Source organism: Phalaenopsis equestris, unplaced genomic scaffold, assembly GCF_001263595.1.
Source record: "Phalaenopsis equestris unplaced genomic scaffold, ASM126359v1 Scaffold000422, whole genome shotgun sequence".
NCBI classification, from domain to species: domain Eukaryota; kingdom Viridiplantae; phylum Streptophyta; class Magnoliopsida; order Asparagales; family Orchidaceae; genus Phalaenopsis; species Phalaenopsis equestris.
This window is the reverse complement of record NW_018164863.1, coordinates 1170374-1196016: the sequence shown is the minus strand read 5'-3', so window position 1 is coordinate 1196016 and position 25643 is coordinate 1170374. Positions and strand designations below refer to the sequence as shown.

Sequence of the window (25643 nt, the reverse complement as noted above, 5' to 3'; positions counted from 1 at the left end):
AATTAATAGAGGGAGTGAGAAACAAAATGAAATCTAAGAGTACAGATGCTTTGACGGAGGGGGAGGGGAAGGGGGGAGGGGGGAGAGAGAGAGAGAGATGCCAAGAGTTAGAGATAGAGGTGTAAACGAGTTTTATTCTATGAGTTTGTACCGGCACACATGCTAACTTGAGCAAACACTATTAATTCAAACTAGTTTTATAATAAAATAACAAATAGAATGAGCAATTAGAAGATAAATAATTAGAAATCATTTGATATTAAATATAATTATAATATTTTAAAATACTTCTAACAATTTAAATATAAAGTATTAAATCTTAATAGATTTTTAGTAGATTTATATTAATTATTTTTTAAATGAGTAAATTATGGGTTGACTTGTGCTTGGCTTGTTAGCTCATCAAGCTAATTCATGATCCACTTATCGAGCCGAGCTCGAGCTGACTCATGAGTTGAATTGGCTCAGTTACACCCCTAGATTGAGGCAATTAGTAAGAGCAGCAAAAGAGATTAAGGGATTCCTTAGAGGCTTGTTTGGAACAAAATGAGCTGTATAAATCCTTAATAATCCAGAATAAGCCATAACTTCATTTTTATGAAACGGATATCTGGAATAACAGTATAAATTACTTTATTAAGATAAGTCTAAACTATTCATATGCGAGACAATTAAAGAAAAAAATATTAAAATAATCTAATGAACACAAATAGAATGTTCCATGATTTTCGATTCATATTTTGGTGGATGACGGTACATGGTTTTTAATTAACTATCTTCACTGATTCCTATGGTTATCAAGGGTTATCTTTTGGTGAAGGCACTCATTCAATTAAGGGGAAAGGCTTTGATGCTCATTATTAGAGGAAAATAGCACTGACGATCAGATTAATATTGCTCTTTTGGATAAACCAATTCAATTTCGTCATATTAAATTGCTTCTTCTAGTTGACCCTCAGGTCGTTGGCTACAATCAATAATAGACCACCAAACTAATGTAATAAGCAAGTTGGGGACAACTGCCCCTAGGAAAGCTATGGTTGGCCCTTTGAGGAATTAACATGTGCTTGTGTGTATGTTCAGTTGATCAATCATGCCTCAGCTTGTTGGCCACAAGCAATAATAGACCAGCAAACTAATGTAATAAGCATGTTGGGCACAATTGACTCTAGGAAAGCTAGGATTGGCCCTCTGACGAATGAGTATGGTTTTGTAATAAGCAAGTTGGGCTTTTGTCTACAAAGAATGATTGGCCACCAATTTAAAGTAATAAGGAAGTTGGAGACTATTGACCGTAGGAAGGCCAGGTCTGGCACTTTGAGGAATGAGTATGGCCTTGTGTATATGTTCAATTGATCAGACACACTTGAATTTGATGTTTTTTTTTTCATCTGTTTCTAGATTTTAGTATTTTTAATTAGTTATCTTTGACTTTAGAATTAGTTAATTGAATATTGGAAGGAGTTTGCTTAGCTTTTAAAATTTTATGGAGAGCTCTCCGTGCTCTTAGCAAGTAGTCTCCTTGAATTTAGCAAGTGCTCTGAAATTTTATCAATCCTTTTTGCATGATAAAAAGATGTTTTTAATGCAATGAGAAACATATGTAAGACATTTCTGAGAATTCTTCTCTCTCAGTTCACCGTCTTCCCTTTCTCCTGTCTGTTAGCTATAGCTAGGGGCAAGTCCGGTCGTTCTCTCCCTATTCTCTCCCAATCTCTATTTTCTCTACAAGCTGAAACCACCAAGCTTGGGTTAAGGCTTGCAAAGTTGGATTTTATTAGATTGGTTTGATTTGCTAGAAAAATTGACCTAGAACAGTGGATTTCATGCATATACAACAAGTTGCACTCACTTGGATTGGAATCTCAACATTTGTAAAGAATCAGATGAAAGAAATCTCAACTAGAGGAATCTCAGCATATGTGAATAATCACAAGAAAGAAATTTCAACTTAGTCTGTCAATCAGTCCCTTACGTGCTTTGCATTTTGTGACCATTGGATTAATAATCCAACTGCTGGTAATTTGGTTCCTCGAAACTTTGATCATGTTTCTGGGTATGAGGGCATTGGGTTTTGCTTGTGGTGGAAAAACGGCGAATAAGAACCCACTACTAAAACAAAACAACATCCCATTAACTAAGAGGACGCTTTAGCTTTAAACCAAGTTTTTCCATTGACAGCAACAAGTTTGGCACATTGAAAACATATTGGAGGCAATGTAAGAGATGTCTCGGTAGTTCATTGCTTTACAACAATGAGAAACCATGTCGAGCCATTGTATTTTGCTTACCCATGCCATAAATCATGATTCAGGAGGCACCCTTCTTGATGATAGAAATTCCTTATATGGGTTAAGGTATCAGAGAAATGGATTTTTCTTGTCGGGGAAAAATGGTAAATAAGTTCCAACACTGCTATTGAAACCTTGCAACACTCAAATTAAAGCCAAGAGGATGGTTTAGTCTCCAACCAAGCCATGCCATTAACAATAAGAAATCATGCTTCCATGGGTTTGGCTACTGATAGGAACGAGATAAGTTTCCATAGGAATGAGGGCAAAATAATGGATTGCATTCCGTCAATATCAAATCAAAAACAATAGAAACCAAAATATGTAAAAGATAAACACCTACAATTCGAGATGTAGGTGATCTCTTCCAAACTCTAATCCTATGATTCAAGATAACAGTTACACGTAATCTAATCCTAAACATATTGTCCTATTTATACCCCATAATATTAACCAATAAATGACTAAATTGCCCTTTTAGCCTTGCGCCTAACATAAAGTCTCAAATTATTTCGCGGATGATGCTGTAGGAGCTAGTATAACATTACTCCCTTCCCAAAAAGATACCTCAGTCTCAAGGTAGAGAGTAGGAACTACTGTTGGATCAAGTTTTATGATTCTCATGTGACATCATAATCTAGCAATTCTTTCCCTTTATCAATACTTCTTTCCCTCATGTCGATTCCTGACACACCTCTTTTAACTCAAGTGGCTCCAAGAGAACTCCCATATCCTCATGCTCTCCCCGGAAGTGCCTAATGTATAAAACATAATCTATTGGTGACTATTTAATCAATTGCAAGTTGCAACACCCTTCGTGTTCTATTTTGTGAAGCTTTCCTTTAGAATCTCACTGTTTGAGTCTTTGGTATTGTCATGATTGTAGCGTTTTGGTAGGTTGCTCCACTTGTGTTGCTCCTGTTAGGCTTTTTTATTGTATTTTAATCTTCAACCAACTACACTAATTCTATAGTTCCGTTAAAATCTTCACGGTCTCAAAATATAAAGTATTGCTCGATACTCTGGCTTCAATCCTTCATGAAATTTCTTTCCAACACTACTTTTGGTATCTTTATCAAATGACCGGATAACATCTCAAATTTATCTCTAACATTACACCCCTCCCAAAAAAAACTCATTATCCTCAAGGCAGAAGAGAGGAAATTATTGTTTGGTCAAGTCTTATGGTTCTCATGTGACATCATAATCTAACAATCCTTTCTATTTATCAACACTTCTTTCCCACATGTCGATTCTTGGCGCACCTCTTTTAACTCAAGTGGCTCCAAGAGAACTCCAATATCCTCATTCTCTCTCTGGAAGCGCCCAATGTATAAAACATAATCTATTGATGTAACTATGTTCTTGTTGTGCACAATTTCTCCCAATATTCGATCAATTGCAACACCATCCTTAGTGTTCTGGTATGTGGAGCCTCCATTTAGAGTCTCATTATTTGAGCTTTTGTTATTCATCGTAGTTGTACCATTTTGGCAGGATGCCTCACATGTGTTGCTCCTATTAGCCTTTTTCATTAAATTTTTATCTTCAACCAATTGCATTAATTTCTTTTCCGCCAGCCCATTTACAACAAAGTATCTCTCAACGCGAAAAATCCAATCATATGTATCCGCATTTTCAACTTCCCTATGCGTGTCTTCTCTCCAGTTTCATCCACTAGCATACCTATTCTAAGTTTGACTCACCCTATAAGAAGCTCTCCCGTTCTCATAGGCTCTTGAATGGCTTTTCGCTTTGAAGGCTGTCGCAACATAAGGCACTGGCTTGGTTGGATGCGCCCGTCGGACGGGTTTTCACCTACCGTGGTTCCCTGCTCTAGGCCGAAATCCTTCTAATCAATCTTCTCTAGCCCCGAATCACACGTTGTCCCATTTTGCCTATTCTTGCTCGTTTCGGCCGTCCGGCTGTAGCATTATTCCTTTCAAATGTTGTCACTCGAGTTTGCTCCCGATTCCTTCGCTCGATCCTGGTGCTCTAGATTTGGCTAAGGCAAAAAGCTTTGCCCTGAGGCCATGCAAATCTTTTGATTGCTGCAGCTTGTGCCCGCTTCAGATGCTTTCGCTCAATCCCGTGACAGGCGGTAGTGGTTTTGTGTAAAACTTCGTAATTTTTTTCATTTCTTCTAAGGTCATAAATTTCCCTTCTATAGAAAAGAACCGATCCTCCATTGACGAGAAATAATCCTCCATTCCATATTTAATTTGGTTCACCCTTCCCTCTAATTTCTCTTCAAGAGCTTCTAGTTTCTTGGCCGCCATTACTTCTAGAACGATTTTTTATCACGAAGGCGGAACTCTTGAAGGCCGCGGTTTCGTCATTCGCTTCCCAGATATAGCTTGAATCACGACTGTACTCGAGTTTCAATCACTAAAGCGATGCCACGGGGCAACCCAACTTGATTGAATCACAACTGTATTGCGAGGTTTGGTCACGAAGGCGATCTACGATCTCATCGTTAGCTTTTGAACTAGCTTGAATCGTGATTGTATTTTAAGGTTTCTTCACGAATGTGACCCACGATCCCGTTATTGGCTTCTCAGCTAGCTCAAATCATGATTATATCACTGTGTTCACAAAGGTGACACAATGATGATTTTTAGTACGATATGAGGCAGAGCAATGTCCTCAATTGTGAATGACAAAGATTTCTAGCGCAACAGTAACATCAAATGCTCTAATACCAATTTGATAGGAACAAGACAAGTTTCAACAGGAATTAGGTAAAAAATAATAGATTCTATTCCACCGTACCAAATCAAAATAATACAATCCAAAATACATAAAAGATAAAACACATACAATTCAAGAGGTAGACGATCTCTCCTAAACCCTTGCTTTAAATTCAAAACAATAATTATATATAACCCAACCCTAAACATATTAAACCCTATTTATACCCCACAGTAATAACAAATCACTAAATTGCTCTTTTAGTCTTGCGCCTCACAAAAGTTTTCAAAGGATTTGGCGAACAACGCCATTGGTGCCGGTCTACGCGTACCTATGTGAGATACTCTGGTTTAAGAACCACTAATTCAGTCCATGCCACGCCTTCAAAACAACCTTTTGGACTAGTTCGATACAACCTGTATTGTAGCATGGACTGGCCTAGAAGTAGTTTGGAAGACTCTGACAACAAAATTTTGAGGTCGCAATTTGTATCCAACATTAACATGAGGCAAAAAAGAGCTTTTCAGCTGAGCGTACAAATCTCGACGATCACAATTTCTTTTTTATCTTAGACATAGGCGGTTGGGAAAATTTAATTTAAGAGTAACTGATTAGTACATTAAAATTAGAGACTACATCCCATCTAAATTTCTATTCATTGAGACGTTTCAAGTTGGAAGTGTAGTACAAGATCGATCAATAATGCACCTTCGAGTTTGAGATGCATGCCGATACTTCAATGAGGTCACCTCTCTTGAGATGTGTCATGCGATCTTTTGATAATTTGTATCGATTGATTTGTGACACCATCTACTATCAATGATTACATCAGTTTAGATTGGTCAAGATGATCTATTATTCGTTGTTGCTTGAACCGTTGTACCATTGTTCTTTTGATATACAAGTTTAGCACTCTCAAACTTGACTTCCTTGGCTTCACATAGATGGATGCAAGCTATAAATAGCTTATAGTATTGACAATCTAGAACATATATTGTGCCTTACATTAGAAGCTTTTAACCTTTGGTGCTCCTATTGATATGTTCAGAAGTTCGTGCCCCATTTGTGATACCGGAGCTAACCCAAACCACGACACAAGACATGAATTTATTAATAGCTTCAAAGACTGTTACAACAATGACTCAAAAGAAAGAAATACATTGTGCAAATTAAAAATATAAATCAAGACATTACAACAAAGTCTCAACACGTAAAGACATAACAAGCTCGACGAGGAGGGAGTTCAAAGAGATGGTGTCGGGGTGGTGACTGTGGTGAAAGCCAGAGCAATGTCGAGTGAAAGTAAGTTAGAGCTTGTTGAGGCGTCGAACCGCAATTGGAGGAAGCAGGAACGTCGTCAAAGATTGGAATCTGGAGGCGAAGGGGAAAGGCTGTCAAAGCCAAGGAACTGAAGCACGGATAGCGGCCGAAGACGAGGATCGAAGGCACGGATGGCGGTCAAAGTTGAGGAGCGGAGGCACGGACGACAAAGAACTTTAGGAAGGTTGAGTGCAAGTAGCCAGAGGCATTGCGAAGGTCCGCTGGGGCTGCAATCTGCTGTGAGGGAGGCGACATAAGTGTGGACTGCAGGTGGGAGCGTGTTGCAACGTTAGTAGTTGCGGAGAGGACCTCAAGCAGATTGCAAAGGAACAACCAGTTGGATGATTGGATGGGTAGCAGGTGGCTGCGACTGCGGTAGTGGAGCTACAGGGAGTCGACACTGCTCTGGAAGGCAACTGGGCGGCTGCAATCCTGCAGGGAAGTAGAAAGAACAACAGGTTTCTGCAGTTGCGGGCTTGCAGTGAGGTGGCTGCGGCTGTGTTGGAGATGGGCTGGCAGTGAGGTGGTTGCGACTGCGTTGGAGATGGGCTAGAATGATGGTGGGTTGCGGAATTGTGTGTTGGAGTCAGCATAGCGGAGATAACACCACCTCAGATGGGGTTTCAGCTGAAGCACCTTCCTCGTCGTCGGATAGAACCCTCGTGAGAGAAAATATTCTGACAAATTGAATTCAGATTTCAAAACCAAGACCCTTAACTTAGACACAAGAAATCCTAGTTTTAGTAAAAATTAAAATAGGAAAGGATTAACATTAGTTTTCAAATTTAGGGAATACTTTTAAAGTAGGGAAGGAAATAAAATCAGATTTCATATTTAATGAAATGGCTTTTAAAATAGAAGGAGAATATAATCAAATTTTGGTTTTTTTAGGAAAAGTTATAGAATTAAGATAGGTTTAGGGAGGTAAGAAAGAAAGAAAGAAAAAGGAAAGACAAGGAGGGGAGAAAAAGGAAAGGAAAACAAGTAGGAGGGGGTTGTGGGGCTCTCTTCAAGGGGACTGGCCGGTCCAGCTGAGCTGGACTTGCGCACGATAAACCAATCTTGTATGTGTTGTTGATTTTTTGCAAAATTTTGAAAGGTTTGTCTATTCTGTGTTTCAGTTTTCCGAAAGCTCCTATGGGGAATCGTTCTTTTTTTAACCGGATCCAGACGAGGTCGTCCTCTTTGAATGTTAGTTTTTTCCTTGATTTGTTTGCTTGTGCTTGGTATTTTCTATTTTGTCTAGCAATCTCTTTGCCAACTTCTTCATGTATTTGTTATATTTCGTGAACCCATTCTGTAGCATCTTGGCTGAGTTTTGACGATGGTAGGAGCGGAACTAGGTCAAGCTGTGTGATTGAGATGCAGTCATAGACAATCTCGAATGGATTGCGTCCCGTTGTCTGACTTTTGGATTTGTTGTAGGCGAATTCCGTTCTGCCAAGAATGAGATCCTATTGTTTGATATTCTTTCCCACAAAACATCTCAATAGGTTTCTTAGGCTTCTGTTCACTACTTCAGTCTAACCATCTATCTGATGGGCTGCTGAATTGAATTGGAGCTTGGTGCCTAACTTCCCCCCGTAGAGTACGCCAAAAATGGCTCAGAAATTTGACATCACTGTTAGAGGTATTGGTTCTGGGAATCCCGTGTAACTTGACATTCTCCCTGAAGTATAAGTGAATGATACGAGAGGCGTCTAGTGTGCGGTGATAGGGTATAAAATGTGTCACTTTGAAAACCAGTCATTACAACCATTAGTCAACGATATGAGAGACATCCAGTGTGACGATGCTTGGCCAAGTGAACTCTTTTCCTTTTAAAAGCTCGGTGAGGGGAGCGGCAACAATGCTGAAATTTTTAATGAAGTGACGGTAGAATGATGCTAGTCTAAAAAACTGTCTTAAATCGTTGAATGATCGTGATGCAGTCCAGCTTATAATGACTTCGATTTTGGTCGAGTCCATTTGAATGCCTACGTTAAATACGATGTAACCCAAAAAGCATATTTGATTTGTCATGAAAGTGCATTTCTTTGGATAAGCGTATAGTTTCTTATTCCGGAGTACTTCGAAAACTGCTGTCAAGTGTTGTACACGATTCTCTTCAGAATGGTTGTAAACTAGTATGTCGCCAAAGTAGATGATGACGAACTACCTCTAAAGGTGCTGGGTGCATTTGATAGATCGAAGGCATGACTGTCCCCTCATATAGTCTCATCTTGTGTCTTAAAGGTGGTCTTCCATTCATTGCATGAACTCTTCCATATTTGGTGGTATCCACTTCGTAAGTTGATCTGTGAGAACAGAGTAGCTCCCTGCAACTAGTTCAAGAGGTCGTCTTGTTGAGGAATTGGGAATCGCTATTTGATTGTTATTTTGTTGATGATTATGCTATCAATACACATTCTTCATGGTTCATCTTTTTTTGGCATCATTAGGGCAAACACAATGCACAGACTTGTACTTTCTCGAACTAACCCTCTGGTGATGAGATCTTGTACTTGTCGTTGTAGTTCCTCGTATTCCGTTGGCCTGAGTCTGTATGCAGGTCGATATGGCATGACTGATCCTAGTATAAGGTCTATAGGATGATGGATGTCCCTTAGTGGAGGTTGTCCTTTTGGTAGACTGTCTGTCATGATGTCCTGGAAGTCTTGTATTAGAGGTTGTAGGCGTGCTAGTATTACGTTTCCTTCCTCGGACCCCTCGAGTAGAACAAGGGCTAGTGCAATCAGTGCTTTTCGAGCTGACTGCATGAATGTGGCTTTTGGAACGATTGTTTCCTCCGTGTCTTTGACTCTGGCAGCTTTACTTGTTAGTAATACGATGTGTTTGCCATCTTTCTTGAATGATTGTGTTTTTAAACCCATCATGTTGAGCTTTGCGATTGTATTGCCAAGGTCGTCCTAGTACAATATGGCATGCGTCCATGGAAACGACGTCACACCATACTTGTTTCTGTAATTGGTTGCTTCTCAAGAAGTTAACAAGGCATTGCTGATCTACGCAGATTCCATTCCCTTTTTTTAGCTAAGTGAGGGAATAGGGTTGAGGGGTTTTTGTGTGGGTAATTCTAACTTTATCTCCATTAGTGTTGATACAACTTTTTCACAACCGTCACTATCGATTATGCTGCAAACTTCTCCTTTAACTATACACTTTGTGTGAAAGATGTTGTGTCGTAGTCTTAACTGATGTCGTGTTGGTTCTGATTGTAAGACTCGTCGTATGACTAGTAATTCGTCGTTATCCTCTGGGAGTTGGAGTGATTCTTCGGCAGTTTCTTCTGTCTCTTCATCCTCACTTTTCTCCATGACACCTTGATCTGTAAAAGAGACAATTCGGCTCGTGGGACAACTGGAGGCAATGTGGCCGAAACTATGGCATCTAAAACACCTTCTAGCTGGCATTGGCCCCGATGAGCTACCTTATTCGAGTTTCTTTTTGCTTGGATCAGTTTTTGCATTCCTGGATGCTGATTTTCTTTTGTCGGTAGGTGTAGCTGCTAAGACTGGCTTATATGAGGATTGCTGTCGGGAGGAAAACTACGATTTGGCTTGCTTTTGTTGCTATTCAACTTTCAGGGTTAATGATTGGACGTCACTCAATGACTAGGCTGTCGTTGAACTACATTGCTATTGGCGGGCTTCAGGCCTCCGAGATAGCGAGTGATGGTATGCTCCTTTTGTTCATCCAAGTCGCACTTTATATGTGAATTTGGCTGTGAGTTCCTCTGCACACATTTCTCGCTGTTGAAGTTGTGGAGCTTCAAGAACATGTCTTGGTGGTGGTGTGGGGGCAAATATTTCAATAGTAGTGCTCTCTTTATTTTGTCCCATATCGTGATTTGGTCGATGCCGTCCCTCATTCGCGGACGTTGTAGTGGTCCCACCATAACGGGGTGTGTTTTTTCAATTTAATTGCTGCTAGTTTGACCTGCTTATCTTCAAGTATCTCCTTGTATTCGAAAGTTAGTTCGAATGCTTGCAACTAGTTAAGGAATTCATCTGGATCCATACCACCATAAAATTTGGGGAGATCTATTTTAATGCCGAAGTCGTGGTGGTTTCGGGGTTCTTCTCGCGGTCTCTTCTGGTACTGGATGCCAAAATGACGTTGATGGTATTCTCGCCGCTCATATCTTCCCGGTGGAATGAATTGAGATCGTCGTTCCGGTCTTCATGTTGACTTTCTAGGTCACGATCGAGGGTAACATTGCCTTGGTTTCCTCATCTAGTTCTTCCAATTATTGTTTTAGATAACAAATTTCACGTTGTACTGCATCCCGGATGGGGTCCGATATGTTTCTTCTGGAGGGCATGGCTGATGGTTTCGGGAAGATGTCAAGGAGAATGGAAGGAAAGAAAAAGGTAAAGAAAGAAATGATGAAGAGAAAAGAAAGAGGAAATCAAGAAAAGAAGGAAAAGAAAGACGGAAGAGGGAAAAAAAATGTTTGGGTAGGGGTGCGGATACTAAGGAACCCTGGGATTGGACTAGGGCTGGGCTAGTTCTGATACCAAATGATACTTTAGTTAACCAAAATCACGATGCAAGACATGCATTTGTTAATAACTTAAAAGATGGTTACAACGACGACTCAAAAGAAAGGCACTGTGCAAATTAAAAGCATAAATCAAGGCATTACAACAAAGACTCAACAAATAAAGATACAACATGCTCGACAAGGAGGGAGTCCGGAGAGATGGTGTCAGACGGTGGTTGTGGTGAAGGCTGGAACAATGTCGGGTGAAAGTAAATCGGCGCTTGCCGAGGTGTCGAACTTTAATCCCAGGAAGCAGGGAACATCGTCGAAGACAGGAATCCAGAGGCGAAGTGGAAAGGCAGTTGAAGCTTAGAAACGGAGGCACGGATGGCGGCCAAAACTGAGGAGCGGAGGCACAAACGGCTGGGGAATGCAAGAAGGCCAGGGGCAGCAGTTGGAGGTGTTGGGAAGGGTCGTTGGGGCTGCAATCTGCTATGAGGGAGACGACAAAGGTTGTGGACTGCAGGTGGGGACGTGCTGTAGCGTTAGGAGGTGTGAGGAGGACCTCAAGGAGACTGTGGCCTGCTAGGGATGAGGCGACAGAGGATATGGAGGCAGAGGAACAACCAGTTGGATAACTGAATGGCAACGGGTAACTGCAGTTGTCGGCAGTGGAGCTGCAGGGTGGTCGGCACTGAAGGCAACTTGGCGGCTGCATTTTTGCAGGGAAGCTCCAGGGACTTGGCGGGAAGCAAAGGAAATAGTAGGTTTCTGCGATTGTGGGTTGGCAATGAGGTGGCCGGCTGTGCTGGAGATGGGTTGGAACGACGACGGACTGCGGGACTACGTGTCTGTTTCGGAATAGCGAAGATAAACAACACCTCAGACAGGGTTATAATCGAAGGTGATTCGCCGATACAACCCTCAAGAGAAGATATTCAAACAAACTGAATTTGAATTTCAAAACCTAGACATAAACCTCCTATTTATAAAGACACGACTGAATTTTAGGAAACATTAATCTAGGAAAGGATTAATATAAGATTTTAGAATTTAGGCAAGACTTTTAAAATATGGAAGGAAATAAAATAAGATTTCAGATTTAATGCAAGGGTTTTAAAATAAGAAGAAAATAAAATCAGATTTTGATTTCTTAGGAAAGGTTATAGACTTAGGAAAGGTTTAGGGGAGGCAAGAAGGAAAGAAAGAAAAATGAAAGACAAGGAGGGGAGGAAAAGGAAATGAAAAGAAGTAGAAGGAGGGGAGACGGTGGGCCCCTCTCTAAGGGCACCTGCTGGTCCAGCTGGTCTGGATCTACGCCCATTCGCCACCCATGTCAACTTTTCAATGATTTTTACTTCTCGCATGCTTTTAAATGTGTTGCCTACCTATGTCTATGGAATGAGGAGGAGAACATTTTGCAATTGTTGAAAAATGATCATTGCAGCACAATGCTTGTTCTTCCTAACCCATAATGACAATTTGAATCGCAGTGGATGGATCAAACAATTATACTTATCGGGGATGGATGACTTGTGGCTTACCATTTAGGGATGATACAAATGCTCATAGAAATTATGTGACCTAAATAAGGAAATCTTTGCTTTTCCTTAGGCTTTGAGGGTTTAGAGGCATTATCTTTTGGATAGGAATTCTGCATATATAGTACCTCCAAACTTAGTATAAGCCATAATAAATGAGGGACTTTATGTGGATACCATCGACAACAATTTAATTTGAAGATCAAGTGCTAGAAGATAGCGTGCAACAAGATGACCAGGGCGTTGTCTTAATTTATTTATAGTTGTAGGCATAATTTTTTAACATTATTGCTCTAGTACTATATTCTCATCTCCGATGCATTAGAGAGAATATATTTTATACAATAAATCTAGAATTTTTAAAAGGGGTGGTATGGTCTTAATGAGGATTAAACAATAAAATGAATATGCTTCACCACCGTTAAATGCAAGCAGAGGGCCCTTGAAGGCCAAAATGGCATTGGACAACAAGCATACAATTTGCAGAAATTTCTATGGTATCATGGAGTTAATTCTGTTTGTGGAGAGATGCTGATCAATTTACTCATACAAGAATGGCACATACTTAAAAAGTAGACAATTTAGTATGGAGAGAACTCCAAAATATGAAGTAATGTATTTATTTTTAGAGGATGAGCTTGGATGTACAAGGGTTTTGAAGGGATGTTTACTGTACATCAATACCTTCAAATTAAAAGTTGGATTTATGCCTGCTCGGTGTTGGAATCCAATTCGATAGATTTTTTGGCATAACTACCAAATATTTAGTAATATTTTATATATCTATTTGTCATATTGGATTGTTTAACAAGATGGTGTTTAATTTTGTAACAGAAGACCATCATAGTAGAGGTGACTGAAAAGTTGTTTTTCTAGTAAGTTTGGATGCCTTCATCCATTATTTTAGGTAGGTTTAATGTATTTCTCTGTAATTTCTAGAAGGCCTTTAGAGTTTAATGGGCACCAAGTTGAGACAAGGTCCTATCTTTCATTCCAAACAAATGGGCAAACAATGCGGTGAATTAGATGGTAGTACCCATGTTAAGAAGCTTCAATTTGTTGAATGCAAAGACTTGGGATAAAAGTATAGATGTAGTTTGCCTGAAGTTGTATCATTCGTGAATCAATTGAAGCCAACTTCAGAGATAATTGCATTGTGATAAGTACAAAGATTCTTGAAAGGAATTTGCAAGTCCTGGCGGGAGAGAGAAAATTTTGAAAAGCCACATATGATACATGGCTCGCCATGACTAGCACTGAATAGAGTGTACTTTCCAAGAATGTGACATTGTTTGGCTATACAAGGGGAGGGATAGATTGAAAAGGAAAATTATAGAGTCAAGTTCATTCGTTATGGCTTGCTATTGATTTTGCAGAAAATCTGTGAAATGCATTTTGGTTAGATTTGTCTTCCCTTGTAAGGATCTACTTTATTATAAACGTAGATAATTTGAAGCTATTTGAATCTACATTGTTGGGTAGTGAAAAAAAAATAAAGAAAGGATCTGGGCATTAGTTTTGAATGTTTACTGTAGGACAATCGCATTATGGATGTGTGTGCGGTGGGTTAAAGGAGAGATCTTGATCATTGAGACAGGAAAATCTACAAGCCAAGTTAGATGTAATTCCAAAATAGGTGATATTCATCTCCTTCCACATTTACCGTCGTTCGCATGAGCAGCTAAAGCCAAAGAGGGAAGCTATGATCTAGAAGGATCTTCATAGTTGATCTTCATGCCAACAGTTATAATTCATATCTGATCATCTGATTGGAGACAAGCAAGCAAGGCAACAATAGCTTACCTAGGCGCTTAATGGTCAGTTTGATAAAGTTAACGAATATAGGCTTGGGTATGAGTCTAATTGAGTGATTTCATTTGAGTATTGTTGATTTCTTATCAATCTTTAGATTCTAGGTTGGAATTAACCTTACACTATTTTAGAATTGGTTGATTGAATTAAGGCCAAATTTTGTTTACTTTTTAAATTTTAGAAAATTTCTTCTTTTTGAATTTAGCAAGCAGCTGGTGATTTGAATTATTTTTTTATATTATAAATAGATGTTTTTGATTTAAAAAAAAACACATTTCAAATTTTCTCTAAAACTCCTTCCTCTCTCCCCTCCATGTGTTGGCTAAACCTACTAGACAAAAATAAGTTCGACATTTCTTCATTCTCTCTCTCTCTCTCTCACACACACATACCCCATATATATATAGCGTCGGCAGCGACAGTGGTTCTGCTAGGGTTTTGCCCGATGGCGATTCTCGGTGCTGAATCTACCTGCTTCTCTCCTTCTCTCCGTCGTCTCCCACAATGGCGTTTTCACGTACGCTCGCAGCTCTCAGTCGACGACGCTCGCTCGCAGTCGTCTCTCCCATAGTTGACGATACTCGCTCGCAAGTCCTCTCCAGCCGACGACGTATGACTGCTCCTTACCAGTAGACGACAACGTCTGACTGCTCGCTTCGTCTCCTAACCTGACAATGCGCCTGTCGCTCCTGACAGACAATTTTTTCTCTCTGTTAGCACCCGGAGTTTGCTCACATCTTTGTCGCGGCTCGCCAAGTCGCTCGAATATGCCCGTTGTCATCTTGCCTGTGGAGATGGCCTCGACGCTTTGTTCCTATGCCACTGCCCTTGTTGGCCACTTTCCTATTCATACTCGTGCTCTTTCAGGTTCAGAGCCTGGTTTTGGTATCAGTAAGTCCTGCAATGTTCCACAATCCTTCGACGAGGCTCTTGAATGTGGTGGTGATCAGACTTTCATTAAAAAGCTCGGTAAAAAAAATGAGAAGTCTACTCTTTTTCTCACTGAGGTTGAAACCAGTACTCTTACATCTTCTTGGTGTTTTGCTCTAATGGAAAAATTTTTATATGGTCATCCAAAACTTGAAGTCATTCGGAAAGATTTTGATGCTATGAAGCTATTGGGCGGTTAGAATATTGACTTACTTGACAACCGACATATACTTATTCAGTTATCTCATGATGTAGATTACAACCATTTTTTTCTCGTAAAATTATCAAGATCGACAACCGTTTTATGAAAATCCTGAAGTGGATTGTCGATTTTGATCCAAAAGTGGAGTCCCCTATCATTCCTATTTGGATAAAGTTTTCGGCATTAAAACTACATTTGTTCAACTTGAAAATTCTTTACTCCTTAGCGACTGCTTACGGTAAGTCTTTCAAGGTTAATAGACCTACGTTTGCTGTCACCAGTCCCTTTGTGGCTTGTGTGTTAGTTGAGAGAGATATCACTCAACGAGCTCCGAATGATGTATGGATTGAAACCACTCACAACGTGTGTTGACAAAAGGTTGAAATAGAACCACACCCTTTTTGTTGCTCTCATTGTAGTATGTTTGGCCACATTTCTACTATCTGTTATCGCTTGCATCCTCATCTAAGACTGAATATTGCTAAAGATCAACAACCTATTCAAAAATCTTTTCATACTGGATTGGGGGTAGACGTCTTGCCACCTACCATTCTTGTTGAGAATGTGCAACCTGACACTCTTTCACCGCAGTTCCTGATGAAGAACACCATACCCAAGCCGTTCTACCCCTAGATGCTCCTGTTTTTGAACACTTTATTCCAGCTGTTGGTTTGGAGCATAGTACTTTGGAGTCCCATGAAGCATCCCCCCATACTACAAATACAAATCCAAAGGTGTCTATACCACTCTTTGTTATTCAGGAAGACTTACTTACATGCCAAGACAAACGAGAGTGATCATTTGATCCAATAAAAGATCAGCTGGTATAACAAGTAGTCGCTTCTAATGTTCAACAACCTACACATGTCCGACACATTTAGACCAATCCACTGATCAGGTGAGCCAGTCTTCGGATGAGGAATGACGATCTATTCCAGGAGAAAGAAGAAGAATGGAGGCCGACTCGAGCTCAGGAACTTATTGGACGATACATTGGTTATTACTGACAATGACACTCATCTTATCAATTTGTTAGCTGACTCCTTTCTTAGAACTAGAGGCAGAGGTAGGGCAAAATTATGTTACTCTCTAGCTACCTGATACTACGTGTTTTGACACTTTTGGTTTTTTTGGGCTCTCATATATTTTGTGTGTGTGTGTGTGTGTGTGTGTGTGTGTGTGTGTGTGCGTGCGTGTGTGCGTGCGCGTGCGCGTGTGTGTGTGAGAATTATCAAGAGAAGTGTTGGTTTAAAACTTGCCCTAAAATATTCAATCTACTATGCAAACAACAAATTGAAGTCAATTAGAGCAAATTAACTATTGGGAAGGAGAAAGGAAAGTGATCTCAGCCAAGAGAAAGGAAAGTGATCTCAGCCAGTATGCTAATCAATTCCTTTCAAACCCCATGCATTTAGGACTCTTTGATTAATGATATAGATAATGACTACTTGGTTTATTGATTCTTGAGACCTTGAATTTAATAATTATTTGTTAAAGTTGGAATGGATGGCGTAACTATAACTAGGCTATTATTGGGATGCAAAAACTCCACCTACATAAAACACCCATGGAAATTTTGTAGGTTTGAATTGCCTCGGTATGATGCCAAATCTTAAATATTGAAAGTAATGTTAATGTTAATTTTAGCGGGCAAATCAATAATATTCATTTGCTCTTAACTTTTCCAAGTATTTCATATGTGCTTTTAGGGCTATTGCATAGACTTTCTTGAAAGTATTTTACAAATATTAGATTCCCAGACCTTTTTATGAACTCTCTCTCTCTCTCTCTCTCTCTCTCTCTATATATATATATATATATATATATATTGAAAGAAATGTTAATGTTAATTTTAGTGGGCAAATCAATCATGTTCATTTGCTCTATCTTTTCCAAGTATTTCATGTGTGCTTTTAGGGCTATTGCATGGACTTTCTTGAAAGTATTTTACAAATATTAGATTCCCAGACCTTTGTACTGTATGTATGTATATATTGTGTGTGTGCAAAACACGTATCTCTTAATGTCATAATATAATTTATGCAGATGTAAAATAAATTGTATATTAGAGTAAAGGATATATGGATGCATGAGTAAAGATATGATATCTATACATTTTCTTGATTTTAACCCACAAACACTACGATTGGGGGCTTTCCAGTATATATGTACTAATAAAGTTGATAGATACACATTTAGTTGTGGGTTCAAAGTAGGTCCCAATTTATTAAATAATTAGAAAAAAGCCATCATGGTAGGTTTCATAAACTTTTATTAGCCACCTCATTTTGTGGGAAGATAAAAGAAAAATGAGTATTTTAGTTGAGTTTGAGTTTGAGAAAGAGAAAGAGAGTCGATCTTTGTCTATTCTATTGGAAACTTTGTTTTGTTATCATCTTTTTCCTCCATGTAACTTTGTTTTAAAGCCCCCAAAAAGATAATTTTCATATCTACTTCAGCATATGTAAGTTTTAAACTTTCTTGAAATTTCGGAACAGCGGGCTATTGCCATTTGCCTTTAAAATTTTTCACAAAGTACAACTTAGATGCGGCACAATATTTTATGTTTCATATAACTGATTTTTCTACCATAATCATCTTTTTCTCTTAGAAAATTTTTATAGTTAAGATGTGATAAAATTTTTTCATCAAACTAGTTCTTTATTAATATCATTTTAACATCTTATAATTACAATTAATGTCTTAAGTAAGCATAATGACCAACCAATTTTCCAAAATACTTGCCAAAATTGTATTCCTAGATTTTTGAAGTTGTTTATTTTCATTTAGGAGCCTCCATTTTTCAATCTTGAGGGAGAAATCGAGTAACACAAGTTTCACTCGAGTTGCTTCGAGCCTAATTTTTAAATGATATGTCTTCCTCTCCCCTGACTAGTAATCCTTTGTGATATGCGTATATGTGCAACTTGAGTTAGTTTTACTCTATTTAAGTGAAGATAAATTTTATTTCCATTGTCCATTCGATACAATAATTGAGTTTCTCCATTCAAAATCAAATTTGTTGTTGTTGATCACCAACATTCAAACTATCTTGGTCTGAGTTGTCATAAAATCTTTGAGAATTATTTTGGTCATCAATCTAATAAAAATAAATGTTAGAATAATATTGACACTTTTTTGTACATCATAATTTTATCATGCTCTAGAGTTTAATTGTTATAATATCATTTTAGTTTTTATTTATTGTGTGACATTAAGGATGTAAAAAATACAGATATTGTATTGGCATTTGATCTCATTTGTGTATTTTATTGCACTATTTATCCGGTTCTTTTAGTGTGATTGATTGACAATCAAACTTGGGATATGTTGAGATGCAATTCTTATACAAATTTGATTATAGAGACTCGTGATTTTTTTTGTTTTAATTTTTAGGGTATTTAAATTAAAATTTTCTTATGAAAAAAAAAAAACTATACTATATTTTAGGCTTTTATTTGTATTTGTTTGGGTGAATGTCTTTGTCTTTCTCTCCCTTTTTATAAGATAGCACGACATACATGATAATGTAATTTTTATATTTTTGACTTGGTGGTTGAAATAGTGAAATGTTTTATGAGTATCATGTGCTATAAGAATACTAAGAGATTTAAATTTGAATTATATAGATTATAAATTATCTGGCTATGCTTCATGAATCTTTTGTGCTGGGCAATAGAATAATTCGCGAAATTGAGCATGACAGGTTAGAATGTTAAGATACATTGTAGGAGTAGCATTAGCTTATTTTCTAGTTTTTCTTCTTTGTTCTGTTGAGAACTATTCTTTCAATGATGATTTGGACAATAAAATATTTTCATCGAGCTGTTTGTTGTTATTATTTGTTTCTCTTCTTTTTTTTTTCTTTTTAGTAAAGTCATCCTATTACGTAAATTCTTTCTTATCCTTCATATTGCTAGTAACTTAAAAGAGTTCCATACTTTTATGAAACTAGGTTGTGGAGAGTAGATTCAAGTAGTTTGGACATGTACAACAAATGTAGAAAATTCTTTAGGAAGATGATGAAATTAATGTTAAAGGATTGTGAAAACAGGAAGGGTAGACTAAAGCTGATATGGATGTATACATCCAACAAGATTTGTACATATTGACTTCAGCAAATTATGCAAAATTCTGAAGGATTGAGTAGAGAGTGAAGATTTATACCAATGACCTCCAAGTAATTGGGATATGGCTAATAATGGTGATGATAGTATATTATCATTTTATATTATAAAATTGTTATCATTGAAATTAGTTTTTGATTTTAACATTGCGAAGTAGAATATCAAGAACATGGATGTTGATCTACCATGAGACTGAGTTGATGAGCTAATTTGATCACTTATCATAAATATTCGATCATTAAGGGACCCTTAGTGCAAATATGATAATCTATTCTCAGAGGATATGCAATTGTGTGTATTAATGTTGTTTCAGTTTTATTTTATTTTCATCTAGTATGTTTATGATGATCGTGCTTATGAGAATTGGTTTTGATAATCCATCTGTTGTTAGGCCTGTTGGTTAGAGTGCAATTTGGCTTAATTTTGCTCTCATAGGAGTCCCTAGTTTAGATATCTCCAATTCTTTGGTTCAACATGTGGCTAGTCTCCTTTTATATTCAACCACCATACAGATGTTATTTTAGAAGATTTTTGTTACCCATTATTTAAGGATCAACTAGCAGGATCAAACTCATTTCTATTATTCTGGAACCAATGATCCATGCTATTCAAATTTTTGAATGGCGAATATTTTTATATCACAATCCGTTGTTCAGTTTTTATGCAGTTTTTTATATATGTTTGCCCAAAGTTATTAACAAGCATGTCTTTATATCACATTTAAGTTTTAATGGCTTACTATGTAGTATGGACATGGACACACCATGTACTAGTCACGGTGACACATCATAAATCTAAAAAGAAAGAGCAAATATCTCACGGGTATACTATTATATTTTATAAATTATTAAAATAAAATATGCAATTTTCAATATGTTCTACTCAGAGTATTTCCTAATGAAGTATGATATCATATTCATACACATATACTTCACAAAAGAAGCTTAACAAGAATAAAAAAAATAAACACTATTAATGATAAATTAAATATTTTATAACCTATGACAAATGTCATTTGTTAACAACACTTCAACATTAGCATTCATTAATAAATTTAGCTGTTGCATATTTTGTGCATATGTTGGTATATTATGATCGAGTCATTCCCTATACATGTTATTACGACATGTTGAGTCTCATCCAGCCGTTTTAGGGTTATTTTCGACGGGTCAAAACTTAATTATATCTTGAAAATGCTTCTAACACAATTTTGAGTGTGCCAAACACATTTAGGCTGTGTTGTAAACATGCTTGTTTTTGACACACGCATGGAAAGTATTTAGAAATGTTTGTTCTTTCTTTGATGACTGAGAAGCTATAGGTTGCAACAAGCTCAACAGCTTTATTGTCACACAAAGTTGCCTAACTTGATGCTTGTAGTCACAATAAGATGCTATTTGATTTAAACCTACGTTGTCACATGTGATCTTCATGATAAACAAGTCTAGCAACCAATAATTTTTAGAGCGAGGAATCATGAGATCTTGATAGGGTTAACCATTTCTTACTCCATACTTGTTCCACAAGGTTTGTAAATCTAGCAAGTCAACCTAAATGCTTGAGCTGTGTGGTCTCCTTATTTGAGAGTGCTCTCTTAAACTTCATAGGCTGGCATCCATAGGATTTCTCCACTACAAATCTAAATAAAATATGACCCAAAGTTAGGGAAATCAAGTTAAGAGAATAAATCCAATCTACTTCAAGCTGAGTTCTCTTACATGCGAAGGTCTGAGAGCTCTCTTTCTTGAGTGATCATTACCTAGTTGCAATAAAACTCCATTGTTATAATCATAAAGTTTTCACTTCAGTCCGACCATAGTTGCAATATTAAAAATTGATTGAAACACCCTATTGGAGCTATTTACTGTGGTTTTGTGGCCCTGAACATATGAAGTGCTAATGTTGTATAAGGGAAAAAAAAGCTATGTGAGGGAAGATGGAAATCACTCACCTTTGTACATCCTCAATTTAGGCATAATTTTTAGTACTTAAATGTAGTAAATGTGCTAAATGCTGTTAAAAAAACCATCTAAGACTAAGCCGCATTTTAGCTGGGCGAGTAATCAACTTTCGATCTAGTTTTTTTTTTTTTTGGTGGCGAACTTTACAGTTCAACTTCTTTTTTTTTTCTTCTCAACACCAAAATTTCTTACCATGATTAGCGATAGAAAGAGATTGTTTAGCAGTGTTTCAATTTATTGTTATAGCATGTTGATGGGAAGGGTCCTTTGTAGCTTAAGCTTATTGCTGTAGGCATGTTAATCTTCAAATTTGTCTCGGCAGTCTAGGCTTGAAGAGAAAAGATACAAGGTCTTAAGTTGAAGTTCAAACTGAATGTTATGATGTTTGTGTTAGTGTTACGGTCTTTTATTATTATTATTATTATTATTTTCTTCCTATAGCTATGTTTCAATCTCATTGTATGCTGTTTCATATAAGTTTCATTTTTCATATGAGAATCCCTGAAGCGATTCTTCCAATGTTACATAACTACAGCATTGTTAAATTTGGAAAAGCAAAAGTTTAATTAATGATTTGGCTCCTCGGGAAAGCTTTAGAGTTCAGTTGTTTTGGTCTACCAGTTTTTAGATAGATCTTCTATTAATTGTATACTTTTCACGCTTCCTGTATTATTTTATATTTTATTTTTCGTGGATGGTTTTCCTTGTCAGCACTTCTCCTATTTCTGCTATTTTCTAAAGTTGAAGGCATATTGTTCGATCTTGTTTCATCCATTGAATTTTGTACTTATTTTTTCTTTCGTATTTGGTGTATTCTTCTTTCATTGAAGTTTTCTCATAAATTGAATCAAAATTTATGAGAACTATTTCCATGATTTTTTATGTTTAAATAATGAATTTTTATGCAAATTATCTTTTCTTTTTAATAATTTACCTCATACTTTAACCTTTTTTTGTGATTAAGCTTTCGTTCAACCCATGATTATGTAATCGTTTTTCAGTATAAAATTAGCCATATTTTTGTTTAATGTGTTATTTTTGGTACCTATTTATGCCTTTCTGAGCAATTTTCTGAATTGTCCTCTTCATTTAGGAAATTGTACAAAGCATAACAGGAGATGGTGATGGGAAATCTAAAGGCTTTGAACCAGATGAGGACAGTGAACAACTTGATTCTCAGCCAACGGGTGTTGTATCCAACTCAGATTCAAATGCTACGACTCCTTTTCCAGAAGGTACAAAATAGTGTTATTATCTTCATATCTTGTATCTTAATTGTTGTGAGATATTTAAATGCTTATATTGGCTTATTCAGTCGTACCCAAGCCACCAGCTGATGCTTTCAACGTGCAATTAACTTCAGATTCAAGGGTAAGATCGATAGAGTTATTTGCAAATTCAATACTTTTTGTTTGGCTATTCCAGTGTTCATAACGCTCCACCCAATTTGATTGATTTTTGTGTCAATGTGTATGAAACTCTATTTATGGTGATTAGTTTTGCGTGACTACTCTGAGACATGGATGAAAGTTATTATCAAAAGGAGTACAATAAAACACAATGGATGGAAATATAATATTTCTATTGCTAATTTTGAGACTTTGATATTTGTGCGCTGTGCTTCTTAGTTGCAATTCTTTCTTGACCATTTCCGTTGATCCAAAATCTGGCATGTTTCATATTATTTTTCTCTTCCCAGCTTGGTGACAGAGTTGCAGCAAATCCTTCTAATGGTTCAAACTTCTATGGATCAGAGAGTTCTTGTCAGCTTGAATTTGGGAGTTACTGTCTTTGGTCGAAAGAACATAAAGAATCTATGAAAGATGCTACAGTAAAGATATTTAAAGATCAGCTTTTTGTTGCCAGAGCTTATTATCCAAGCATTGCTAAACTTCAGGGACAAGAGAATCTTTCTCGTGAGATGAAGCAAAACATTCAAGAACATGAACGCATCCTCAGTGAAGTCATTTCAGATGCAGATCTCCCACCAATGTAAGTTGATAGTATGATCAGTTGCATAAGAGTATCTAGTTAGCAATGTTTATTTCCTTAACTGTAAACTTTCCTGGGTTCATATATAATTGTGGGTTGAAGCGAGTTGTGCTAGATCTTACGCTGGCAGCATCTAATTTTCCTAATTCTTCTAGTCAATATTCATATGATTATCGCTGTATGGGAAAATATAAACCACCCCAGCTATGTGCCTGAATCAATAAAATTGAGGCGTATATCCACATCAGCTAGGTGCATAAGAAACAAGCAAATGAGGTTTTAATTTTCTTTGGGAAAATGAAGCATTACTCATAGGGCCAACTGTGTGCTTTTTCTTTGTTCTATTTTTTTTTATTTGTTTCTTTTCCTTTTCCAAGTGCCTAGAAATTAGTGATTAAAATGAAAGACTATTCTCCTTGCAGAGTTATTGATAGAATAAAATTTCCTTTTCAGTGGGATAATGTGATGAAAAGGAAAGGGTCTTCCTTTTATTGAACTATTACTGGAATAAAGTTTCCCATTGCATTCCTTTGAAACTCTGCAGCAATGCATTTTGAAGATAGAAATATTAGTAGATTGATATTTATGCTTTCAATTGTGATCATTCTCTTGATTCACATATTAAATATTTGATCTTTTTATGATATCAACCGCAGCTGGTATGTTTATGATTGACTTGCTTTGTATACTTTTTCAATTTGCTTAACGAAGGATGTGCCCCAAAAGATATAGCGCTACAAATTTTAGTGTTATTCATTTTTTTTTTGTAGTGGTTTTATGAGCTTCTCAGCTTTTATTTTACTTCTTATGTTTGATTTTTTTTTTTTTTTTTGTGTGTATCTCAACAATGTAAATTTACATGGCCACATCTTCCCTTGGTAAAAATGTGATTTTTTTTAGAACCCTTGAATGTTAGGACATGACTCACGATGGAGGTAACCTAATAACTGTTCTTAGCCTGTTCTCTGCATTGCACATATAAACAGTTTTAACCATTGATGCCTCTAAACTTGTGTCCTTTTGCATTGTGCAATGAATATAAACTTGTATTTGTTATGCCTTTGGAGATTATTTCTTTTTACGTGATTGTGATGTGATTATGAGATTGTGAGCAACCTCTTCTTTTTCAGTTATGCAAATAAAATTCAGAAGATGGAGCAGACAATTGCGAAAGCTAAAGGATGTACTGTTGAGTGCAGCAATGTTGAGAGGAAACTGAGACAACTACTTGATCTTACAGAGGATGAAACTCATTTCCATATGAAGCAGAGTGCTTTCTTGTTTCACCTTGGCGTCCAGACTATGCCTAAAAGCCTCCATTGTTTATCAATGAGATTAACAGTGGAATATTTTAGAGAGCCTCCACCTGATATGGAGTTGTCTCTTGGTTTTAAGTTAGATGACCCAAGATTTCGGCATTATGTTATATTTACTAGACACATACTAGCGGTTTCTGTTACCATTAATTCAACTGTAATGAATTCGAAGGTCTGACCTATACTTTAGTGAATGTGCATTGCCCGAAGTTCAATTTTTTTTCTCGCTTACTTATACTTTTTTGTTGTTACAGGACACAGCTGATATGATATTCCATTTGATAACTGATAGACAGAATTTCTATGCCATGAAGCTCTGGTTTGCTAGAAATTCTTACAATGAAGCAATCATCCATGTCCTGAATATTGAAGATCTTAGCGTTAGCATCTTGAATGGTGTAGGCTTGAAGCAGTTCTCTACTTCGGAAGAATTCAGGATTTCTGTCCGTGGTTTTGATCAAACAGAGCACTTGCAATTGAGAACTGAATATATATCTACTTTTGGCCCTTCACACTTCCTCCTTCCTGAAATATTCAAGAATTTGAAAAAGGTTATAGTTTTAGATGATGATGTGATTGTCCAGCAGGATTTGTCATCCTTGTGGACTATTGATTTGGAGGGGAAAGTGAACGGAGCTGTTAATTTCTGCAAGCTGCAACTTGGTCAGCTCGAAATAATTTTAGGCAGAAGCATACTTGACAGGAGTTTGTGCCTGTGGACTTCTGGATTGAATATAATTGATTTGGAGAAGTGGAGAGAGCATAATATTACGGGAATATACCACAAACTGCTGCCCACGGTACGTGTCTTGCCTTTAAAGGCATCTTCTATTTATTTGTTTTTCTTTTCTTTTTTCCTTTTACCTTTTTTTTACAAGTACATAGTTTATTTGGATTGAGCCTTTAGATACCCTTATTGGTGTGAACTTCAACAAATTAAAACGAATTGATAAAAATGTTTAGTATTTATATTG

At 37.1% G+C, this 25643-nt stretch overlaps 1 protein-coding gene across 1 annotated transcript in view; it reads left to right on the top strand.

Annotated features, from left to right (window-relative positions):
- The window catches only part of LOC110027296 (probable galacturonosyltransferase 7), a 35524-nt gene that overhangs the window by 3889 nt on the left and 5992 nt on the right, over positions 1-25643 (top strand). Inside the window, exons 5-9 of the mRNA XM_020728660.1 lie at positions 22455-22596; positions 22677-22732; positions 23061-23353; positions 24484-24841; positions 24924-25469. Of these exons, the coding sequence (XP_020584319.1) occupies positions 22455-22596; positions 22677-22732; positions 23061-23353; positions 24484-24841; positions 24924-25469 (1395 nt within the window). The remainder of the gene's footprint in view (positions 1-22454; positions 22597-22676; positions 22733-23060; positions 23354-24483; positions 24842-24923; positions 25470-25643) is intronic.